We start from the raw sequence: 23934 nt of genomic DNA on the forward strand, positions 1-23934 counted from the left end.
TGTTATAAGTCACTTATAACTTGTCCCATGTTGTCTATTTATAAAGATAATCACACTTTTTTTTTGCACCAAAACATATTATAATTTGGTCTTCAATTACTATTTTAATGAGCACCCTCTCACTTCTGCTTAGAATTAAACAGACCATTTTGTTGCTTCCGCACCTTTAAGACTTAAGCAAAAGTAAACGCCCTTTTTGCATATAAAATGAGCAACAGCCCCCATAAAAGGTGGTGGACATGCAGCAACAAGGAAGAGTCTGACATTCTTTCTTGCTCATTCACCTTCTCTTGAATTTCTCATTTCCTGTCTTGTCCTTGCTGAAAGCAAATTTGGAGTCACATGACAGGATTTGAGGCGGAGACGCCAACTGATTGTTTGTGATGGTGGTTTGAGGGTATGATCATTGGGGTCCAAATGAAATTAGGCCCAAAGGGAGAGGGAGGGATGTCTTTCACTTCACCTTTTGTCTTTCGTTGTCCCTCGTTGTCTTCCCCCTCTCCCTCCCTCCCTTTGACTCTGACCTCAGTCTGTGTCCTCATCACAGTCTACCTCACCACAATGTGTGATGCATATGAACAAGTACAGGAGTGTTGTCAAATGAGCACAAAAGGAAACCTCAGAATGTGCGTTTGTTGTTCACTTGGTGCAGTGTATTTTAGTAATAATGTTCACTTGTAGCATTTGCATATATGAGAAGCATGCAATTATGATTTTAATTGAATAGTTCACCCAAAATGAACATTATTATTTAACCCCATGTCATTCCAAACCTTTATGACTTTTTTTTTTCTTAAAAGATCTTTTCAGGTCCATATAATGGAACCCAACGAACCCCATTGACTTTTATTAAATGGACAAAAACAGTTGAAACTTGTGCTGTTAGTTGATTAAAAAAAATCATTAATTAATCACACATTTTTTTCTGAAATCCCACCTAACTTTGAAGTTTTTAAATATACTTTTATATTGCAAAATTTTTACATTCAATCTCCAAATTAATGTAGAAACAACATAAAGAAACAACATAAAGACTAATTAATAATTATTTTAAAAAATATATTTAAAAAAAATATTTGTTTAGTGGCAAGGTGAGTATCACTGATACCAATACTACTGATGTCTCTATGAAATTGTTATTTTTTTCCTAATATTTAACCATTGACTATAGCCATTCAACATTACAGTATAATTGAGAGCTATCAATTTGAACATTTATTAGACTTTAAAAAATAACAACTTCTAATTTAAGTGAACTTAAAACAGTCTTTACATAAATCCATTATAATAAATGCCATATTTAGCTACCTGTGCCCTTCAGCAAGTAGGGAATATGGAAATTCAATAAAGTTGTCAAACACTAAATTCTAAATTAAATATACATGAATCCTTAAAGCTACAAAAGTCATTGATTTCCTTTTTTCTTTTGTTTTTTGATTAACAGACATCAAAGCAGCTGGGTTATCAGGTTATTTTGGCTGCTATGACTTTAAGAGCTGCTACTGATGATGCGGATCTGACATGCATGGTATTTTCTCACAACTCTTTACTGTTTTCTTTTACTATTTTCTTAAAGGGGTCATGAACTGCCTTTGTTTCATATAACTCCTCCCCGAACTTCCGGCTGCCCTGTATCTTGCTCTCTCATTGGCTGTAGGTCATCGCAGATGTATTTTTCAGTCAGAACTCATTTCACACAGCAGGATTTTGAATCACCGACAGGTCCAGATATTTAGCATATTTCACAGGCATCGGCGATTTTGCAAAACCTGTCAGGGCTAAAATCTTGCAGAGTGAACTCGGCATTACAAGCGGCTTACTTATAACTGTCTCTGCATAATGATCTGGCATACAAGAATAAAAAAATACCACTCACTGTGGCAAATATCATGTTACTTATAACCCAAGTTCTCTGTTGAAGGAATGGAATCTGTGATGATTAGACTGTCAGACATAATACATTCCTGTAAAAACTCACCAAACAGAATTTTAAAGAAGATGAAATGACCACATCGCCCACTAAAGCCCATTCATAAATAATCCCGTTAGACACGAGTCATGATCTGATGAGATCTCATCCCGCACCGAGTGGAATATTTATGAGGCCTCAGGCTGCAAGGTGGATAAAATAGCAACTATGGGTGTGTGTCTCCAAAAATCATGAAACATTAATGAATCGAGCTTGCAGGCAGCACCGCTTTAGTCATTATTATGTCTGTCGTGCTCTCGCAAATATTGAAATAAAATCCATTGATTTTGTGATTAGAGTTTAATGAAATGCCGCTTTAATTCTGCTCACTTTCCTCAAGGGCTCTAGAGGATTACATCTGTTCCATGGTGGCAGATGTGGGTATCGTAAGCCTGACTCTTATCTTTAAGGCTGCCTCGTTTTTGTGATCAAAATCAAATCTGTTACATAGGTGGAGCTTGAGTAAGCGATTTTCCCTGGAAGGGATAAAGAATGTGTGTATCATAATAGCTTGCCTTTGGAAAGAGAGGAAGAGAAGTAGACACATGAACATGTGAAGTTATCCATTCCATAGTGTATTACGCAAATCCATTCACCCTGTTGTCTGAAAATGAACATTTGAGTAAAATGTGATCACCGTCTCCTGTGGTTTTTAGATGCTTTATGTTAATCTCTTTTACCAGCAGGGTTCTGCAGATAGTTAAAATCATGTAGCTTTTTAAGCGAGGTTTTCTGTCCTGGAAGTAATGGGTTCTGACAAGTCCTTCCAGTCAAAATCAGTTCACGTAGCACGACAAGCCCAGACAGATAAGGGTTACACATGCTGGAGTTTATCTGCAGTGTCCACTAAATTCTGAGGATAATATGAGTCAAATATGAGTCAAATATGAGCAATACCTGGCACAAGGCTGGATGTGAATTTCTGCCTTATCCTTGAAAGATCTGTGTGTGTTTTTCTTTTGTATCAAACAGCCATTATTGTGGTACTGCGGCAACTGTGGCATAACACCCTGCTTCGAAACAGACTTGAGCTCAATCAGATTTACACATGTTTCAGACTTCTTGTAGGAGCACCGAAGGAGAAAGCAGAGTCGGGAGTGTCAGCCAATGAGACTGGAGATGTATATGCCTGTCCAATCACTGCAGACCGCAAAGACTGCAAAAGACTGAACCTTCTCAGCTCAAGTAATTTTCCTGGCATTCATACAAGCCATGAGTTTTTTTTGGCCTTCACTTTTTCCGATTTACAGTATTCATAAATACTATTGTTGTTGTTATGTTTAATTTTTTCATTGTCCTGCCAGTCATATGAAACATAAATGTATTTATTTATTTATTTTGTCGCCTTGGAATTATAAGGTTCTATCTGACATTTTTGTCAAAATTGAGTTATTCACATATTCTTATTCTGTGACTATTTATTTACATTATGACAGGTTTCTTTTGTAAGCTGTGTACATTTTGGACCTTTTTTTAGAAAACAAAAAGGTTTCTATCTACAGAAGTCTATGGAACGCAAAAACTTTGAAGTTCAATATCTCAAAACTGCTCAGAATGCAGATAGAACCTTATAATTCCAAGGCAACAATTTGCTTACTTACTTTCATAAAGGGGAAATTATATGACATTTATATAATTTATGAAATTTATGAAAAATGGAAAGTAAATAAAAAATGTATGAACTAAAAAAATGATTAAATCTGACATTTATAAAAGTGTATATATATATATATATATATATAAATGGTACATTTATTTATTTATCTGTTGATATTTGTACAAAAAGAAAACAGATAACAAAGAATTGAGCAAGCTAGTGTTAGAGGCCAAAAAATAATAATATGATAATATTTATCATTATACTAATAGTAGTATAAATAGTAATATACTGATGCCTCACTACCATTAATAATAATTATAAAAATACCATTCATACCAGACTTAAATTTGCTTTTTTATTTTTATTTTTATCTATTATTGTTGTTGTGTCCCACATGTCTGCATGGTACCACAGAAAGAACAGATCTGAATAATTGCTTTGTGTTATGCAGATTCTGAAGACATACCAAACCCTAAAAATGATGTGATGGATGGCATGTGGCTAGGTGTGTCGTTAGCCAGTCAGAGTCAACCAGGGGGCCGTGTACTGGTGAGTTTATAAAAATGACCTCTCTTATGTTGGTCTATAAAAAATCAATCCACAAAAAAATGTTGCTTTAACCATCCTAACATAGTATTCATCACTCTATTTACTAGGCCTGTGGCCATCGTTATATACGAAACTTTGCAAGCAACTTTCGGATGATTGGGAAGTGCTATGTTCGTGGAAATGATTTACAGTATAACACAGCAGACTCTCAATGGCAGTCATACAATGAGGTGTGTGACCCCAGAGATGAACAGACTAGTGAAGGCATGTGTCTTGCTGGAATGTCTGCTGCCTTCACTCAGACGGAGATCTTCCTGGGTGCACCTGGATGCTTCAACTGGCAAGGTGAGGGGAATTTGTTTTCCTGTAAACATTCTGCTTCTACATGCAAGAATGATGTTAAATTCTCCTCTAATAATTTTCCGTCACACGCAGGAAACACATTTTCACTGTGGTATAACCCTGAAGATAAGTTTGATGACATGAAGAGCAAGCTTCCAAACTTGAAAAGAGGGAATATTTACATTGGTAAGGCAGTGCTACAACCTTGCTTTCTGGATTTTCTGACATTTACTCAATTTTCGAAACAACAGCAACAACTAAAAATAATTTTAGTTGATTTATTTCTATTATTTATTTCGATGAATCACAACCAAAATAAAAGTTTGTGTTTACATAATATATGTCACCTTGGACCACAAAAGCAGTCTTAAGTCGCCGTGGTATATTTGTAGCAATAGCCAACATTACATTGTATGGGTCAAAATTACTGATTTTTCTTTTATGCCAAAAATCATTAAGATATTAAGTAAAGATCATGTTCCATGAAGATATTTAGTAAATTTCCTACTGTAAATATATCAAAACTTAATTTTTGATTAGTAATATGCATTGCTAAGAACTTCATTTGGACAACTTTAAAGGCTATTTTCTCAGTATTTCGATCTCGGCCAAATATTGTCCTATCCTAACAAACCATACATCAATAGAAAGCTTATTTATTCCACTTATTTATTAACTTATTTATTTATAACGATTATTCATATCACATATGTGTGTGTACTGTATATATTTAGAAGTATATATAAATACACACACATACTTGTATATATTTAAGAAATATATGTAATATATTTTTTTTTAGGTCTGTCAATCAGTTGAAATCTTTAATCTAATTAATTACACAATGTGGCGATTAATTAATCTAATTAATCTCATATTAATCGCACATCAAATTTGGCTGAGAAATTACCCGCAAAATATAATTTAAAGCCATTATTGTGTTACATGAGAAGAGCATGAAATAGAAATAATGAAAGATAGCTTTAGAAAGATTTTTTTATTTTTTTCATTTTCTTTTAAATTTTTGGGTGAACTTTCCCTTTAATTAGTTTTTTTATTATTAATATGGATTTTTTTATTAATATGTAAATATGAAATAATTTTTTTATGAAATGATCCTCCAAGTAAAGTAAACTAAAACTGCCAGTAGGTGGCGCTAAATGTCTTAATGAATAAGTAATTTGCTGTATCCAAATTCACATACTATCCATCCTAAATAGTATTCCAAAATAGAATTGCTATGTCCCAAATTGTAGTATGTTGAAAAGAGTATGTCAAAGTTTCCCGGATGGTCTACTACTTCCAGTTAGAATTTGAAGTGCAGATGGATGCGCGCTCTAACGGCTAATATTGCCCACAACACATTGCGTGAGGATTCGATTAGAACTACAAACACACATAAAAAGTGTTAAAAAGTATAAACATGGTGGATATGCGAGAGCGGCGGACAGGTAGAGAACTAACCTGATGAAAAAGTATTCCTTGTTATATTTAATCTGTAACAACTCTGTAAACTTTTAAAAAGATACATTTTGTCATTAACTTTTAAAGGGGTCATATGATGCGATTTCATTTTTTCCTTTCTCTTTAGAGTGTTACAAGCTCTTGGTGCATAAAGAAGATCTGTAAAGTTGCAAAGACTAAAGTCTCAAATCCAAAGAGATATTCTTTATAAAAGTCAAGAAGCTCACTGGGCCAAAGGACTCAGCTTTTGGCATGGCTGTTGTTGCTATTGGTGATGTTAACCAGGATGGCTTTCAAGGTAGGTTTGTGGGTTTCTTTGCTTGATTACACTCTGTACAATGTAACATGCATGTGGCTTTTAGTTATTTGTGGCTATTTGCAGAATTTACTTTTGTGTGCAGCGCTTCATCAGAGGAGCTCGTTATACAGTCAAGGACATTTTACTCTGCTGCCTTCTTGTGGCATTACTGAGAAGTATTTTGACAGTGATCGTTTCTCACTCCTCTGTTCTTTAACAGATTTTGCTGTTGGTGCTCCGTATCATAGTACAGGCAGAGTATCGATATGGATGGGCAGCAAAACGGGTATTTCCCAAACGCCTAGTCAGGTGAGATGGGAATATTAAGAAGTATTTAGAGTGTTAAGATGTACGATTACTAAAAATAATTAAGCTCTTACAATTCTTAAGAAGTTCTTAAAAATGTTCTTAAGAACATCTTTTTTTTTCTTAAGAAGAAAATTACAGTCTTTGTCAATGAATAAATCAATAAAAATGAATAATGAATGAATGAATGAATAAATGGGGTTCTTGCTGAAGTCTCACTGATAGACTCAAAGAAAAACACTTCTAGGGTTGTCTGCGCTGCCTGCAGATTACCGTAATAATCATAATAAGCGTCCGATAAACATTTAATAAGCATTTCATCACGACCAGCTTGACATTTGTAATGCGCCATGTTTTTGAGCAGTTACTTTTAAAGAGGTTGTCTCAAGAGGCATCCTTTCTGAATAAAAGTATTAAATCCTTTAAAAAAATTTTACTTACCCCAAACTTTTCAACAGTAGTGTAGGTCTGCTTTTACACTATTAGAGGTCAATACTGATTATTTGACTGTCATTTTGTATGATTGTTTTGTAGATAGTCAGTTCATTGCTCTAATATTAATTCCTCAGGTCATTGATGGAAAAGACATCCCAGGTGGTGGATTCCAGACGTTTGGCTATTCCATCAGTGGTGGCATGGATGTGGACAGGAACAGTTACCCAGACATAGCAGTTGGATCATTAGATGATCGCGTGGTCTTGCTAAGGTGATTTGATCGTGTCACAATATTTTACTATTTTACATATTTTAGTTATATAGCATCAAGGTAAAAGACAAAAACCCAAATTAATCAATCAGTGTAAATCATTGTACTTTGATTAGTCATTTTTTCAGATCTGCAAGGCTTTATCTCACTGTGTTTTCTTTCATTTCCCCCTTATAAGAGCACGTCCTGTGATTCACCTAAAGAATTCTTTCACTGTGACACCGGAGGTTATCAGCCTAGAAGACTGTGATGCCTGGTAATGAATCCTTAAACATCTCACTCCAACTTTCACACTTGTTTGTTTGCATGGAAATGAGCCACTTCAGTAGTCACTTTAGAAGACTACAGTGTCACAATATAATAACTGTCAATTATTTCCCAAAACATAAAATATGGATGGATCCGTAATGGATCAGACTCACTCAATAGGACCAGTTGACAACACTGACTGTTTATAGACTAATTAAAAAAACTGCACAAATCACTGCTGGTCAACAAAAAAAAAAAACTGGCTGTAAATAAAAACCTTTGGCCTAATTAGAGTAGATCTAAATGTTATGCTGAAATCTATATTTTTCATAATTTGATCGCAACAGCTGTACTCTTAATACTGATTATGTATTTTGAAATGTATTGTAATGCCTCTGTGACAAAATCAGTCAATTCTGCTGTGTTTTCCTCCTACAGTATTGAAGCAAAAGTCTGTTTGTCCTACACATTCAGCACTGGCAGTGCCAGTTCCCAGAAGAGTATTAGTAAGTCCCGCATCTCAGTTTATTACCCTAAATATAAATGCAAACTCTCTAGATATTATTGTCATGCAAAATGTATGATTCAGTGTGCTGTTCCACATTTTGACTGTCAGACTTCAGGTCCGACATGAAGTAGCTGTAAGAAAGATCTGTTGTTTTCTCAGGTTTTCAATATACGGTGGACGCCGATCAGCAATCGTCTCGGAGCCCTCGTGTTCGTTTCCTTGACAACAAAGATGGCAAATACACTGGCAAAATGTCTATTAATCCGTCTGGAGATTGTCGTTCTCTGAAACTCGAGCTAGTGGTATGACACAAGGCCATTCTTTGAATTGTCATTTTATTCTTTGTGACAAAAAGGCTCATAATCATTGAGTGGGTTATTTGGGTTGTGATCAGATTGGGCTAATTGTATAGAGATTTGTATAACTCTGATATCTCGCATCTGCATTTGACTCTCACAGTCCAAGACGATCCAAGACAAGGTTGCTCCGATAGTTTTCTTGCTGAGGGTGTCTTTGGTGGAGACTCCTTCCTCGGGCGGGCAGACATTGGAAGACCTCAGTGCCTTTCCTGTGATCAGCCAAAAAAACGCTCTGACTAACAAAGCTGAGGTACCTTTGACAGCATATTTTGCTCGCTCAAACACAATTGATGTTTTCATTGCACGATGTCTGCCCTTCACGACCTGCTCACATTCTCGCTTATATTCCACCAATGTCATCTCGTTCTTTAGATTCACATTCAGAAAGCCTGTGGATTAGATAACAAATGTGAGAGCAACCTTCAGATGACGGCTGCATTCACAGATGAGCAGAACACGCCGTTCCCCACGTAAGCTCACTGTCGTTCTTCATGTGAAAGGGAAAGTAGATGACTGAATAGTAAATAAATTTTTGACTGAATATCTCCCATCATGCTACAAAGGAAGAATCTACCCAATATGATTCTTAGGTCCTTTCAAGTATGACCCATTTTTGCTCATGAACACTCACCAATGATCCAATCACCCGGACTGGACTTGAATGGAAATTGTCATTACTTCATAGATGTGATGTGAACTGCCAATATGTGTGTTTCTACAGGCGGAATGGCCAGCAGATTTTCCACTACACTACTGGCGTAAAGAAGCTGAAGTTGATGGTGAATGTGTCCAATGTTCCATCACAGGACAAGAAAGCAGAAGATGCTTACAGTGCTTCTCTAAATGTCACCATTCCCACCTCGCTCAGCTTCTCCAGCCTAAACCCCAAGGCAAGATCAATAGATGTCCTCAGAAATTATACCTTAGTTCCTTCGACGGTTCTTAATACAGTCCATATCAATCTTTTTTTAGTTTGGAAGCAAGGTTGCATTAAATTGATCAAAAGTAACAGTTGTATGTTACAAAATATTTCTATTTCAAATAAATTCTGTTCTTTTGAACTTTTTATTCAATAAAGAATCCTGAAAAAAATGTATCACGGTTTCCACAAAAATATTAATCAGCACAACTGTTTTCAACATTGATGATAATAAAAATTGAGCAGTAAATCAGAATATTAGAATGATTTCTAAAAGATCATGTGCACACTGAAGACTGGAGTAATGATGCTGAAAAATCAGCTTAATCATCACAGGAATACATTACTTTACAATATATTAAAATAAATGAAAATAAAAAAACATTTATGTTAAATTTAAATTATTTCACATTATTACTGGTTTTACTGTATAAAAATAAATCTAGCTTTGGTGAGCATAAGAAACTTTCAGAAACTTAAAAAAATCTTAGCAACCCCCAAATTTTGAACATTAGTGTATGTACATTTAGACTGCAAACAGAATTTTACGTGATTCTTGTTTTTGTTTCTTGTAGAACTTGAATGTCGAGTTGTCTCCTGGGGTGCCTTATCTTCTGTGTACACTGGGGGACCCCTTCAAAAGCAATCAGAGGGTAAGTCTTCATTGGTATCAGTGACTTGACATTCATAGGTTTTAAGCACACTTACCCCGGGATTTAACAGCAGACATACTGCAACTACCATCTTAAATGGGTATTGGATGAGACTTTAGGGTTACTTATTGGATACAGGATGTAATAATAAGAGGTGAATTTAATTAACAGTGTTGCAATGAAGTGCATTTCTAGAAGCAGATGTAATGAATCTGAAGATGGATGTCTTTATTTTTTTGTGGGTACTTCTGTCTTTCACAGGTGGAGATTGAGATCACCTTTGAAACGACAGGAATCACAATAGACATGCAGGAGATTCAGACTGAACTGCAGCTCTCAACGTATGAGAAATCTCCATTATTTTCTTCAGATTCTTAAATAGGCTGAACGTTTGGGGAGAGATGCTTTGCAGGAAATGAGCTCGCAAAAAAATCAATATCTCTTCTAAAGACACAGAATCCTGAAGAGAAACTGTTGTGCGCATACGTTTACATAACCTGTGCAGAATCTCTAAGATGTTTAGCTTTTTTTTTTAAATTAGAGAGATCAAATCTAATTATATGTTACCTCATTCATTCATTCATTCCCTGAAGAAGCTGCATAAAATATATTTACATATTATACAGAATACAAAAAAATGACTTGAATTATGCTGTTCAAAGGTTTACATGTCCCTTTTTCTTAATATTATATGTAGCTTGTATTTGTATGAGTCTGTGTAGTTTCAGTCATTATATCAAATAGCTTCAAGGTACTAGTAAATAAAAATTATTTCTTCTTTTTCTGTTTTTTTTGTTTGTTTGTTTTTTAAATCATAAACATCTGGCAAATTCTGTAAGGAGAATGCAAAGTTGAGCAGAACTGTATATAGAAAGAATATCATTAACCCACCCACAGGAAGGAGTCCAGTGCATAAAAACAGGGTCAAAAGCATTCAGTGATTCACTGTTCAGTTCTGCAGATTTAACCATTAACATACGGCTTATATGCATATGAAAGAACAATTGTCTGTGAAAGAGGTTTGTTTAAAGAGTATGATTCAGATTTGGACTCTGGCTGATGATTTCATCTACACTTCTCAGGTGGAGTGATCAGAATGATCTACAGCCGCTGTTGAGAGTGCTGATGGTGGAATACGTCCTACAGCCCTTCTTTAATATGTGAGTCTTGTGCCATTTCTATCCTTAGAGCATTTCACCATATCTTTTCTTTGTCAGAATGACTCATGTTACACTTCAGTATTATACAGACATTTCACTTTTTTGCCTGACATTAAACTTTAATAAGAGCTACATAAAATCAAATCATTTTGCAAATATATTAATTTGAACATTTCTATTTTTCTTGTAGCCCTTTATCCCAGTTTAGGACAGAATTCAGTGGAAAAGTAATAGGAGAATCAGCCATGAAAAGTACCAGTGACATTGGAAGCCCAGTGGAATTCAACTTGACGGCAAGATGTTTTTTACAGCCTACATTCCTAACTAGCTGTGATGTGTCAAGTCTCGAGTGTTGGACAATTTGTTGTGCTGTGGAGAAACCAAATGACTGACAAAATCTGTTGTTGTTTGCCGCAGACACAACTGATTAGAACAAAATTTCAGACTTATTACATCAGGCCTAGTTGGGAAACAGTGTAAAGATGGTTGCACAACAGGTGTAAAAATAAGATGACATACGGTGTCCTAAAATCTGAAACATCGAATCTAATGCAAAACAAAAACTTCAAAAAAATCATCAAGATAACATGCAAACAAAGACTAAAAGATAGATTGTGTATAGGCAATTTTTCGGTAGCAAGTTCTTGTGTCGTTTGAACAGCTCGAAAAAAGGCTACACTTTATCTTCGAATTTGATTGGCTGAACTGTATTGGAGTAAACATATAGGTCCACCCCTGAACTTAAAGGGATAGATCACCCAAAAATTTTGTCATTAATCACTCACCCTCATGTCGTTGCCGTAAGACCTTCATTCATCTTCGGAACACAAGTTAAGTTTATACTAACTATATTAAGTATATATTTTTTTATGAAATCCGAGAGCTTTCTAACCCTCCATAGACAGCAAGGGAACTACCACGTTCAAGACCCAGAAAGGTGGTGAGGACATCGTTAAAATAGTCCATGTGACATCAGTGGTTTAACCTTAATTTTATGAAGCTACGAGAATACTTTTTGTGTGCAAAAAACAAAATAACGAAACGACTTCTCTTCCAGTTTCTTCTCTTCCGAGTCAGTCTTCGACACACGTTTACAAGAGTACCGGACATGTTTATGAAGACTGTTTTATGTACAGTGTGCGTCTTCCTCTGTTTGTGTCGTTGTACTGTCGTGAACGCATGTTGAAGACCTTTCTGGGCCTTGAATGTAGGGATGTGCCGATACGAGTATCGGTACCGAACGGTTCACGGGGCAAATTCCAAATGGAAGTGATCATCCCTATCCTCTTGGAGTGGGGACTTTGGAGTGAGCAGGGCACGTGTGTACCATTATGTAGTCGTTTGTAATGCACTTGGCAAAGCGAGCGATGTATAACCGTTCGGTACCAATACTCGTATCGGCACATCCCTACTTGAATGTATCAGTTTCATTGCTCTCTCTGGAGGGTCAGTAAACTCTCAGATTTCATCAAAAATATCTTAATTTATGTTCCAAAGATGAACGAAGGTCTTACGGGAACTACATGAGGGTGAGTAATTAATGACAGAATTTTCATTTTTGGGTGAACTATCACTTTAACCGTCACTGGGGCATAAGTAGACTGTACGAAAATGTAAAGATGAGATATATGAGCAAACTAGGCACCATTTTGCCAGAATGTAAAGTAGTTTGGCAATTTGGTCATTGTCAATTGTGATGTGCCCTATGTGTGACACCTGTGCTTGACCCAGCTGTGGTGTGATGTGACTCCTTTTTTAAAAAACCTAAAACAAGTTCTTTACTACGTAAGTCAGTAGACACAATCAGTTTACTTGACACAATCAGTTTGCAATTACTCAGTCATTGTTTTGTTTATTGTTTTGTCTGCAGGTGGCTCTTTCTGGAAAACCTCTGGGAAATCTGGGGTATCTGGAAGTGGTCTTTCAGTGGCCTTCTTCTGTGGCTAATCAGAAGTGGCTGCTTTATCTGTCAGAGATTCAGATGACAGGAACCTCCAAGCCATTCTGTGTCCCTGAAAATAACGTCATAAACCCCCTTAATCTCACTGTAAGTGATTAGATGTCTGAAAGTCACTGATGGTTTTTCTGCAGTACGGTGTTGATGACAGAGCAGTTTAGCACAATCCAGCCTTTGAATCCTTGAGAGAAGCAGCAGAAGAAATCATGCTGGGACTGGGACCTCCTCCTTTCCCAGAACTATATTACTCACAGCTCGCACTGCAATCTCACTCAATGTACAAAGCCGAGTGGGAATTATTTCAGAAAAAGTCTAGCTCCTAATATGAAGCAGAGGGTGGTTTGGAAACTATCTATCTCTCTGTGCCTATAAATCAGTGTGACATGTGCTTAGGAGGTCTAGATGCTCTACAAATAAATCCTAGAACTCAAAAAAGAACGAGGAACTAAGACAGAAACATCATACTAAGCAAGTCAATCAAAATATTCTCATTCAAGGTGATTTATGCTTATTAATATAACATAGAATTCCATAATGTGGTGGAACGTATTCCAATAGAGCGCTACAGCAAGGATGTATTTCTATAGGCTTCTATTTAGAAGTTAGTATCTCCCTGGTTCCCTCAACAAAAACCCAATTATTTCATTGGTTTTTGTATTAGAAAATAAGCTCTGTGACCAACAAAAGTTTATGATTCTTACACATTTTGTTCATGATGATAATCTTTGCAAATGAACACAACTTTTATGATTTATGAAGCCAAAATACAACTGCCAGAAGTCAAAAACTAAACATCAGCCAAGGTTATAGACGAACTACAAAACTTTTAGCTTCCAGAAGTCTTTATTTAAAAAAGAGAACATTTTCCCTGAAAATTTAAGTTAGAATAGCGTAATTATAAACACGACAAGGCTGTGAAAGCGGATTAGTGAGTAGATGAGTTTTCCTGTTCAGTGTGATGATGTTTAATATGCTCAACAACCTCTGTAATTCAATGTAGCCACTTGTTAGCAACTTGACAAGATGTATAAAAGCTTACAAAAATTACAAGGTTGTATTACTGATGTATTTTATGTTGTATAATAAAACAAAAATATCTTGTGCTTTTGTTAACCGCTGACCTTATTTCAGGCTTTTAATAAAAATCCCATTGACTTCGGAAACCAAGGACTTGTAGGTGCTAAAATGCTTACTCATTTTCAGGTTTTGGTCTGCAAAAACACGTCATCCCTGCAGCATTTTATTGCCATGCACTTAATATAATGTGCTTGTTAATGTGATAGATGTGTTACCTCCTGTGGATTAGGTGTCAGAGCGCAAGACAGGAAGGAGGAAAAGAGATGAGGCCTCCTCGGAGTCTGAACAGACTGAACCGCAGGCCTTCCCGAACCCACGGGCCGTCCAGAGGAAACTGTCTGCCAACCTGGTGAGTATATCTGTCTCCCTCAACCATTGTTTTGTTGCTAGGCAACTGGATGATACTGGCATGTCATGTCTCCTCTGATACTTTGCATGATGTAGTATGCAACAGAGACTAGACAAAGACAAAATTAAGAGTGTTTTGGCTGTCACTGCTCATTCTCTCCCAATGTCAGAGCTGTGGCACTGGTAGTGCCCTCTGTCAGACATTCACCTGCCCCTTGCTTGGCATGGACACCTCGGCCAATCTCACTGTCAGAGCACGAGTATGGAACAGCACAATGCTTGAGGTCAGAGCTCCATTCTCATTTGAAACTCCACATCAACATCTCATTACTGCAGGCTTGTTGCATGCCAGACTCTCAAGGATAAATCCCACACTTGCTTTGTGACATTTTTCGAGTTTATGAGGGTTTAAGTGGTTTAATTTTTGTTACACCAGGTGCAGTCCTTCACAATATGCTATATACTTTGGCTTAAAGTTGATACAGTGGCCCCAAAAACTATTTGGAGACTTAAGACACACTTAAAACTCGCATTAGAAACAAAGGGGCATCTGCAAACAAATGATGCTTTTGTAAGCCATTACTTTTAACTGGTCCCAGTGTGGTTTTTAATGGATGTCATGGCTACAGTACTTTTGAGAACGTAGCCCTGTAAGGGTTTTCAGTCTGTTCCTGGAGCCTCATTACCAGTACTCCACATTTTGGATGTGTCCCTTATTTAACCCAGCTGAATGACCTCATCAGCTGATTAGTGGAGTACTCCAGTCCAATATAATGATAAATGGATCATTTTACTGACTCTCTCGTTCAGCAAAATGAACTAATCTATATTCAGGTTGTTTTGTTCCTTTGAGTTAAAATTCCTCATACACATTCACATACACAGTCTTTCATCATATTGTGAATTAGGATATCATAATAATTAAATACAATTATGTGAAGCACAAATGATTAGCTCACCTCCCAAGTCTTTCGTTCATTTGCCACATGACAGATGTAGTGAAAGCATCGCTCATCAATGACCCACCATCACTAGTCCAACAAAGGAAGCATCCCAAATGTGCAGTGCTGTACATAATACTCTGAAGTTCAGAAAATAACATTGTTGCAGCTCTCTTTTTACAGGACTACAATGCTGCAAGAGTACTTGTGTTCGGTAGTGCCACACGTCTTACGGGAACTACATGAGGGGGAGTAATTAATGACAGAATTTTCATTTTTGGGTGAACTATCACTTTAACCGTCACTGGGGCATAAGTAGACTGTACGAAAATGTAAAGATGAGATATATGAGCAAACTAGGCACCATTTTGCCAGAATGTAAAGTAGTTTGGCAATTTGGTCATTGTCAATTGTGATGTGCCCTATGTGTGACACCTGTGCTTGACCCAGCTGTGGTGTGATGTGACTCCTTTTTTAAAAAACCTAAAACAAGTTCTTTACTACGTAAGTCAGTAGACACAATCAGTTTACTTGACACAATCAGTTTGCAATTACTCAGTCATTGTTTTGTTTATTGTTTTGTCTGCAGGTGGCTCTTTCTGGAAAACCTCTGGGAAATCTGGGGTATCTGGAAGTGGTCTTTCAGTGGCCTTCTTCTGTGGCTAATCAGAAGTGGCTGCTTTATCTGTCAGAGATTCAGATGACAGGAACCTCCAAGCCATTCTGTGTCCCTGAAAATAACGTCATAAACCCCCTTAATCTCACTGTAAGTGATTAGATGTCTGAAAGTCACTGATGGTTTTTCTGCAGTACGGTGTTGATGACAGAGCAGTTTAGCACAATCCAGCCTTTGAATCGTTGAGAGAAGCAGCAGAAGAAATCATGCTGGGACTGGGACCTCCTCCTTTCCCAGAACTATATTACTCACAGCTCGCACTGCAATCTCACTCAATGTACAAAGCCGAGTGGGAATTATTTCAGAAAAAGTCTAGCTCCTAATATGAAGCAGAGGGTGGTTTGGAAACTATCTATCTCTCTGTGCCTATAAATCAGTGTGACATGTGCTTAGGAGGTCTAGATGCTCTACAAATAAATCCTAGAACTCAAAAAAGAACGAGGAACTAAGACAGAAACATCATACTAAGCAAGTCAATCAAAATATTCCAATTCTAGGTGATTTATGCTTATTAATATGGCATAGAAACCCGTAATGTGGTGGAAAGTAATCCAGTAGAGTGCTGCAGGAATTACATATTTCTGTAGGCCAACTTGGAAGTTAGTATCTCCCTGGATCCCTCAACAACATTTTTTGGATTAGAAAATAAGCTCTGTGACCAACACACATTTATGATTCTTACACATTTTGTTCATGATGATAATCTTTGCAAATGAACACAACTTTTATGATTTATGAAGCCAAAATACAACTGCCAGAAGTCAAAAACTAAACATAGGCTATAGACGAACTACTATAAAAGAAACATTTTCCAGTTTAATGTGCCCTACAACCTCTGTAATTCAGTTCAGCCATTTGTCAGCAACCGAATTTGTCAAGATGCAAAAAAAACTTTAAAAAATCACAAGGGGGTATTACTGATGTATTTTATGTTGTAGAATAAAACATAATATCTTGAGATTGTGTTAAACACTGACCTTATTTCAGGCTTTTAACAAAAATCCCATTTGAAAAACCCATTGACTTCGGAAACCTACGTGCTAATATGCTAACTCGCTGTTTTTGAAAAAACATCATCCCTGCAGCATTTTATTGCCATGCACTTAATATAATGAGCTTGTTAATGTGATGGACGTGTTACCTCCTGTGGATTAGGTGTCAGAGCGCAAGACTAGAAGGAGGAAAAGAGACGAGGCCTCCTTAGGGTCTGAACAGACTGAACCGCAGACCCTCCCGAACCCACGGGCCGTCCAGAGGAAACCTCCTGCCAACCTGGTGAGTATATCCGTCTCCCTCAACCATTGTTTTGTTGCTAGGCAACTGGATGATACTGGCATGACATGTCTCCTCTGATACTTTGCATGATGTAGTATGCAACAGAGACTAGACAAAGACAAAATGAAGAGTGTTTTGGCTGTCACTGCTCATTCTCTCTCAATCTCAGGACTGTGACACAGGTAGTGCCCTCTGTCAGACATTCACCTGCCCCTTGCTTGGCATGGACATCTCAGCCAATCTCACTGTCAGAGCACGCATATGGAACAGCACGATGCTTGAGGTCAGAGCTCCGCTTTCATTTGAAACTTCACATCCTCATCTCATTACTGCAGGCTTGTTGCATGCAAGGCTCTCAAGGATAAATCCCACACTCGCTTTGTGACATTTTTCAGAGTTTATGAGGGTTTAAGTGGTTTCATTTTTGTTACACCAGGTGCAGTACTTCAAAATATGCAATATACTTTGGCTTAAAGTTGATACAGTGGCCCCAAAAAGTATTTGGACACTTAAAACTTGCATTAGAAGCAAGGGCATCTGCAAACAAATGATGCTAGACTTTTCTCAGAACCACCTTAACTTTAGTAAGCCATTACTTTTATTTAACTGGTCCCAATGTGATTTTAGTGGATGTATGAAGTAATATCGCCTCAAGTATTTCTTCACATTAACTACGGAAACGTTCCACTAACTTTGAACACAGTATACAGTATATATTGTTTTATCATCTAAAGCCTAACTTTATTTTTTATTGTTTTGTATAATGTATAATATATATATAATTTGTATTTTGTATTTATGACATTTAGACATTTCTAACTGGGGGTTCTTCCAAATATTTCTTGGCTGTGGAAATTTAAAATGTAATTGTGATCTAATTTGTGAAATATATTAAGAATGTTCAAATGCCTTATTTACATAGCAGCACTTTAATATCTGTCAGCATTTACTGAATAGGGCTGTGTTTCATTAAAGGAAACCAATTGCAAGCCATACTGCAGAAACTATAGGGGCTTTCACATCGGAGGAACCTTTTCATAGTTCCTAGAACTGTTGGTGGAAGTTCCCGCTTTTTGGTGTGTTCGCACCACAGGAACTAGGAACGGTTTTAGTTCTAGGAACTCAGTTTGGGGGAACTAAATTGGCTCCTTCTTCAGAGTAGAGTCTAAAACAAGTTCTGTAGAAACTACCAGTGATGTAAGTTTACAGTGACTGGCCAAACACATACGAAACACCGGCTACCCAGCATTTTTAAAAAGCATTGTAAAAATATTTACTCCACGAACATGAAAAACAGTGATAACGACATTTATCTGTTGTCTGCAGCGTTATGTTCTTTTCTCAGCCTCGATGATATGTAACACTGCAAGTTGTCACAGGAGATTTAGTCAGATTTTCACTCTTTCACTCGCATTAAGTGTGTGTTTACATTCCATCTCCATTATCGCGAAACCCACGACACGCAACAAAAACAGCTCCGATCACGACGTCCTCCATTCACCGGTTGTTGACATTTGTAAATGCCACGAATAAAGACGTCGCTGTCAGCTGCTTTGAAGTTCCTGCTGCTGGTGCGAATGCAACCAGGAAAACGGTCCATGGTTCCCTAGGAATGACCCTGCTGGCTAGTTCCTAGAACTATGTGGTGCGAAAGCCCCTTATTAGTACCCCTGGTCTCTATGAGCTATTTAGGTACAGTATTTTTGAGAAACGTAGCCCTGAAGGAGTTTTCAATCTGTTCCTGTAGCCTCACCAGCACTGCACATTTCAGACGTCTCCCTTATTTAACCCAGCAGAATTAATTCATCAGCTGATTAGTAGAGTACTCGGTGTCCTGAGCTGAGTGTGTCCAATATAACGGTGGGAAAAATAGATCATTTTACTGACTGAACTCTTGTTCAGCAAATCTGTATTTAGGTGCTTTTTAAATTCCCCATACACATTCACATACACAGTCTTTTATCATATTGTGAACTAGGAAATCGTTATAATGAAATATAATTATGAGAAGCACAAATGATTAGTTCATGAACGACCCATCACTAGTCCAAATAAAAGAAACATCCCAAATGTGCAGTGCTGTACATGATACTCATTCTGAAGTTCAGAAAATAACATTTTTGCAGCTCTCTTTTTACAGGACTACAATGCTGCAAGAGTACTTGTGTATGGTAGAGCCACACTGAGTCTAAAAACAGACAAACCAAGCATCAAGATGAGCAATTACACCCGTGAGGTACAAACCCAACATCTCCGAGTTTCCTCTTCTATCTGGAGCTCTCTCTTGCATACATTTAGCATAAGTGAGGGAAAATCAAATAATTATTAAAATGAGGCAATTTCCTGTATACGTTTTCTGGTGCATTAGAGATTAATGACAGTAAACATCTTTTCTGTGTTTAGTTTACAGTAGCTATAGACCCTGCAGAGGCAGAGGAGCTTCAGTATGAAGTGCCTCTGTGGATAATCATTGTGTCCGCGTTGGCAGGAGTTATTCTGCTGAGTCTGATTGTCATTTTACTGTGGAAGGTGAGGATCCTTTTGTACTTCAATGCTCCACACTTTCCTTTTGTTCACACATCTGCGTGTTATTCTAGATGGAAGGACACAAACAACGACTTTATTTTATCACATTATGCTTTGACACCATAAACAAAGTGTGAAGTTTCTTTTTTTTTTTTACCTCCACCTTGAGAGAAACAACAACACATACTGCTACACATTTTAATCATCTTCTTCTGTGAGGCAACATTTCATACGTTCATAATGGCACTTTGGTGCCTGTAAACTTACCGATCATAACCATATATTCTGTTAACTGATAAAATGTCGATACCAACCAACATTATTAAAATAGTAGGCCACATAATGAATTATAATTAATTATTTAAGCTTTTACAATAGCAGTTGAACATATAAAGACAGTGAGCCGTGTTACACACACAAACCACCATCCAGGTAACACACAACAAAATAAAATACAATAAAATTATGCTGTAAGCATGAATTAAATAACAAAAAAATCTATTATAATATAATCAAATGTGGCGCATCATGCAGGGACTTCATAAAAAAAAAAAAAAACGAAATAAAAATCACCAAAAAAAATAATAATAATTAACAATAATTATTTTTGTTAATAAAATGTAAATATAAAAGGCCATTTTATTGTGAAAGTATGTGTATTTTTTTTGTTGAATATAGTTTTTAAGCATAAATGATATGTAATTCATACTTTTCACTTCCCAAATCACATTTTTACAGTATTTTGCAGTCAAATTACGTGTATTTTCTATGTTGAATGTTTTATGGTGTCGATAGATGCTGCACATGGATATATTTTAAATATATCACACATATATCAAAACATTTGTACCAGAAAAGCAGCCGATTCGAGACTAGATCAATTCCTCCAGCCATGCCTTGTGTTTTGTTTGATCGCTCATATCTGAATCCTGTTCCCAGTGCGGTTTCTTCAAGAGGGCCAACACCAGAGAGCTTTATGAGGCCAAGGCCCTGAAAGCAGAAATGAAAACACAGCCATCTGAAAATGACCGCCTTACAGAGGAGGACTGAGATTCGCTGGCCATTGTGGGCCTCTGACACAAATAGTGAATTCGTAGGTGCCACAGCCAACAGCTCTCTAGCTAAAACACTCGGCTTAATTAACAATAATGTATTCCATGCAAGCTCTGCTAATACTGTCTTTCCTCTTCCCTTTTGAGACACAACGCTTGCCTCGTCTGTTTTCGACTCTCATCATTGCTCTCAAAAACACTAGAGGTTGTTTTTTTTCCTGAAACAAATTGATACGTGAGGCTCTTTGTTATGTCCTCAGGCTTGTGATGCTGTTATCTTGGAGATAGAATGATGTTTTAAACCATCAACTGTATATTGCTTTAATCCAACTCCTGAATGCCTTTTCTTGCTTTGACAAGACTAATAACTTCCTTCTGCGTTACCGTGTTCTTTTCTTTTTTTTTGCAGTTTGGGGCTTGCTTTCAACTGAGGCAGCAAACTCCTTCTGATCACATCTTCTCTTACATAGATAACAAGCTTTCTTTTCCCCCTCACAATCTGCAGCTGAATTTATAATACATTTTTACACGCTTGCTCTAACTCTTAATAATTTGCTCTCTTCATAATTTCACTTGAGTTTAAAGAATGCTTTCTGTCAGTTGCTATTTAGTGTTAATCTTGTAATCTCGTAAAACGACTTCACTTGAAGCTCTCGGATTTCTCAGAGCTTCTTTGAACACATGCTACTTACCTTGTCACTATAATAATCCTGGTAAAATAATGTGGTAGGATGCTTGCTCACAATGCTCTTTGTTCTGTTTTCTCACAGAGTGGCTTTTTTAAGCGGGCTGCCTACTTTCGAACTATGCCAAAATACCAAGGCGTGAAGATTTGTAAGAAGGAACAGTACCAGGTAAACCAGGGCTTTTTAATTGTGGACACCACAAAAAATAAGAAACACTGGATCACAAGCTGGACTGAAAAGACACAGTACTACTGATGAAAGCACTCTTACATTGTCTCTTTTAGACAGTGGAATGGACTTTACCTGAACTCTACCTGATTTGATTGGAACAACTTCTGGATATCAGATATAATTGAAAATGTTTGTTCAAAACGGTCAAACATGAACTGATTATACAGAAGACTCTGTGTGAGATTACATACTGTATTGATGTTTATTTTGGTTACAGTTTTTCAACAGAATACATGTATTATGTATGCTGACGGGCTCAACAATAAGGATTTTTCCTGCTGGCTCAGTAGTTCAGATTTGTGCTTGGCCTGCCAACATTTTCACTGTCACCCACCACAAAGGAATGATCCATTTTTATATTTATGCTCTTAAAAATGAAGGTTCTTCATTGGCATCTATGGTTCCATGAAGAACCTTTTAACATCCATGGAATCTTTCCAATGCACAAAGGATTCTTTATAGTGGAAGAATGTTATTTAGATTTTTAAAAGTTCTTCACACTGAGAAAAAAAAAAAAGTTATTTTAAGAACTTTCTTCTGAAAGTTTCTCTGGGGAACCCAAATGGTTCTTATATGGAATCGCAGCAAAAACCGCTAAAGTAACCTTTATTTTTAAGAGAATAGCAATGTGTTTTTACTGTATATTTGCTATAAATAATTTTTCATTATATGTTTCGTTTTATTTTTTTTATTGAGTAAAATTCTTTTATTATGATTGCAAGAAAACAACATGCAACTAGCTGGAAATTATACAGCTAAAATGTACTGTAATTCATTTCTGCTAAAAAAAATGGCTTACACTGACAAAACAAACTAACATGGTTTTGATAAAATTTTCACTCAGAAATTGCTAGGAAATTTTACAAGTACAAAGAAATTGCAAGTAACAAATTGAATTAAACATGACATTTTAAAGTAGAAAGACTAAAATAGTATTTTTAAGGTGTACTCCAGTAATCTTTATTTCGAAATAAAGATTATACTTCGAATTTTTTTTTTTTTTACAGTGTACAGAATAGATGTGCAAAACATATTGGCATGAAGTTTTCAACACATTTTGATTCTGTCAAGTCATTTTGTTTTCAAATTGAACAAAACCTTATATTTGTTAACCAACAAGATGAATACAGTCAAACACGTATGAAAAGCATAAAAATGGATGTACAAAATCAATGATTTGTGAATTTGAAATCAGTGTAAAATTGTCATCCACTTTTCTAGTGGGTCATCCTTGTTGTTGAGCTCTGTGTTATGTTTGGTTTTCATTCTTTCGCATTTGTCTGTGTGAGGACTTGTATGTGATGTGCCCTGTAACTGAAAATAGCACTGTATTTTCTCTTCGACTTTCCAATAGTGATAAAATCCGTTGCCCAGTCATGACTCACTATCCCTCTCATTCTGTTCTTGCTTTATATATTTTTATCTTGCATCAGGTCAGGTTCATGTGGAACACTGATGGATTTCAAAGAAAAAAGACTCAACATATGAATGTGAATCGTTCAGTGCAGGACAGCAAACAGACATACACACAAATACTCCTGGCCTATGCAATTGGGACAGTAGCCTACCTAATTTCAAATTTAGCCTTTTTTAGCTCCACTCTGAGGTGCTGTGGTGTGTGACATGAACATGTGTGTTTCATGCCCTGATTGTTGTTCATTTTACATTCAAGTTTTAGATCTTGTGGGGAATTATGTCAGTTGTAAATGTGACTTAAAGGGGTCATATGATGCTGCTAAAAAGAACATTATTTTGTGTATTTGGTGTATACCGGTCATGATTTTGTGGATGTTTCTACTCCAGTGATTTATATTAGTATGTAAAATGTTTTATAAATTAAGTGGATGTTGTTTACATGTCTAACTTAAACGTTCATTTGGTGAAAATAAGTCCTGTGCTCACGTGTCAACAGACCTGTAAATCTACGCAGCTAAAGGCTGTGTGCATTAATTAGCTTTCAACGCTGCGTTAGTAAATAAATAAATAAAGTGATGGCTTAATAAAAGACAATGATTGCGTGTTTTGTCCTAAATGCGCGCTCGTGTTACTAATTTTGTAAGTAATGAACAGGAATGTGATGATT

At 36.6% G+C, this 23934-nt stretch overlaps 1 protein-coding gene across 1 annotated transcript in view; it reads left to right on the top strand.

Annotated features, from left to right (window-relative positions):
- The window catches only part of LOC107709989 (integrin alpha-3-like), a 34113-nt gene extending 12331 nt beyond the window's left edge, over positions 1 to 21782 (top strand). The window contains exons 2-25 of the mRNA XM_016514660.1: positions 3027 to 3154; positions 4021 to 4118; positions 4226 to 4463; positions 4554 to 4646; positions 6139 to 6222; positions 6443 to 6531; positions 7098 to 7234; positions 7413 to 7490; positions 7922 to 7989; positions 8151 to 8293; positions 8451 to 8600; positions 8723 to 8820; positions 9072 to 9240; positions 9845 to 9922; positions 10184 to 10263; positions 11005 to 11082; positions 11273 to 11375; positions 12953 to 13129; positions 14346 to 14465; positions 14635 to 14748; positions 19497 to 19592; positions 19760 to 19885; positions 20822 to 20975; positions 21705 to 21782. Coding sequence (XP_016370146.1) covers positions 3027 to 3154; positions 4021 to 4118; positions 4226 to 4463; positions 4554 to 4646; positions 6139 to 6222; positions 6443 to 6531; positions 7098 to 7234; positions 7413 to 7490; positions 7922 to 7989; positions 8151 to 8293; positions 8451 to 8600; positions 8723 to 8820; positions 9072 to 9240; positions 9845 to 9922; positions 10184 to 10263; positions 11005 to 11082; positions 11273 to 11375; positions 12953 to 13129; positions 14346 to 14465; positions 14635 to 14748; positions 19497 to 19592; positions 19760 to 19885; positions 20822 to 20932 — 2656 coding nt within the window. The 3' untranslated portion in view covers positions 20933 to 20975; positions 21705 to 21782. The remainder of the gene's footprint in view (positions 1 to 3026; positions 3155 to 4020; positions 4119 to 4225; positions 4464 to 4553; positions 4647 to 6138; positions 6223 to 6442; positions 6532 to 7097; positions 7235 to 7412; positions 7491 to 7921; positions 7990 to 8150; positions 8294 to 8450; positions 8601 to 8722; positions 8821 to 9071; positions 9241 to 9844; positions 9923 to 10183; positions 10264 to 11004; positions 11083 to 11272; positions 11376 to 12952; positions 13130 to 14345; positions 14466 to 14634; positions 14749 to 19496; positions 19593 to 19759; positions 19886 to 20821; positions 20976 to 21704) is intronic.
- Positions 21783 to 23934: the final 2152 nt, after the last annotated feature.

Source organism: Sinocyclocheilus rhinocerous, unplaced genomic scaffold (assembly GCF_001515625.1).
Source record: "Sinocyclocheilus rhinocerous isolate Xijiao unplaced genomic scaffold, SAMN03320098_v1.1 scaffold1799, whole genome shotgun sequence".
Taxonomy (NCBI): domain Eukaryota; kingdom Metazoa; phylum Chordata; class Actinopteri; order Cypriniformes; family Cyprinidae; genus Sinocyclocheilus; species Sinocyclocheilus rhinocerous.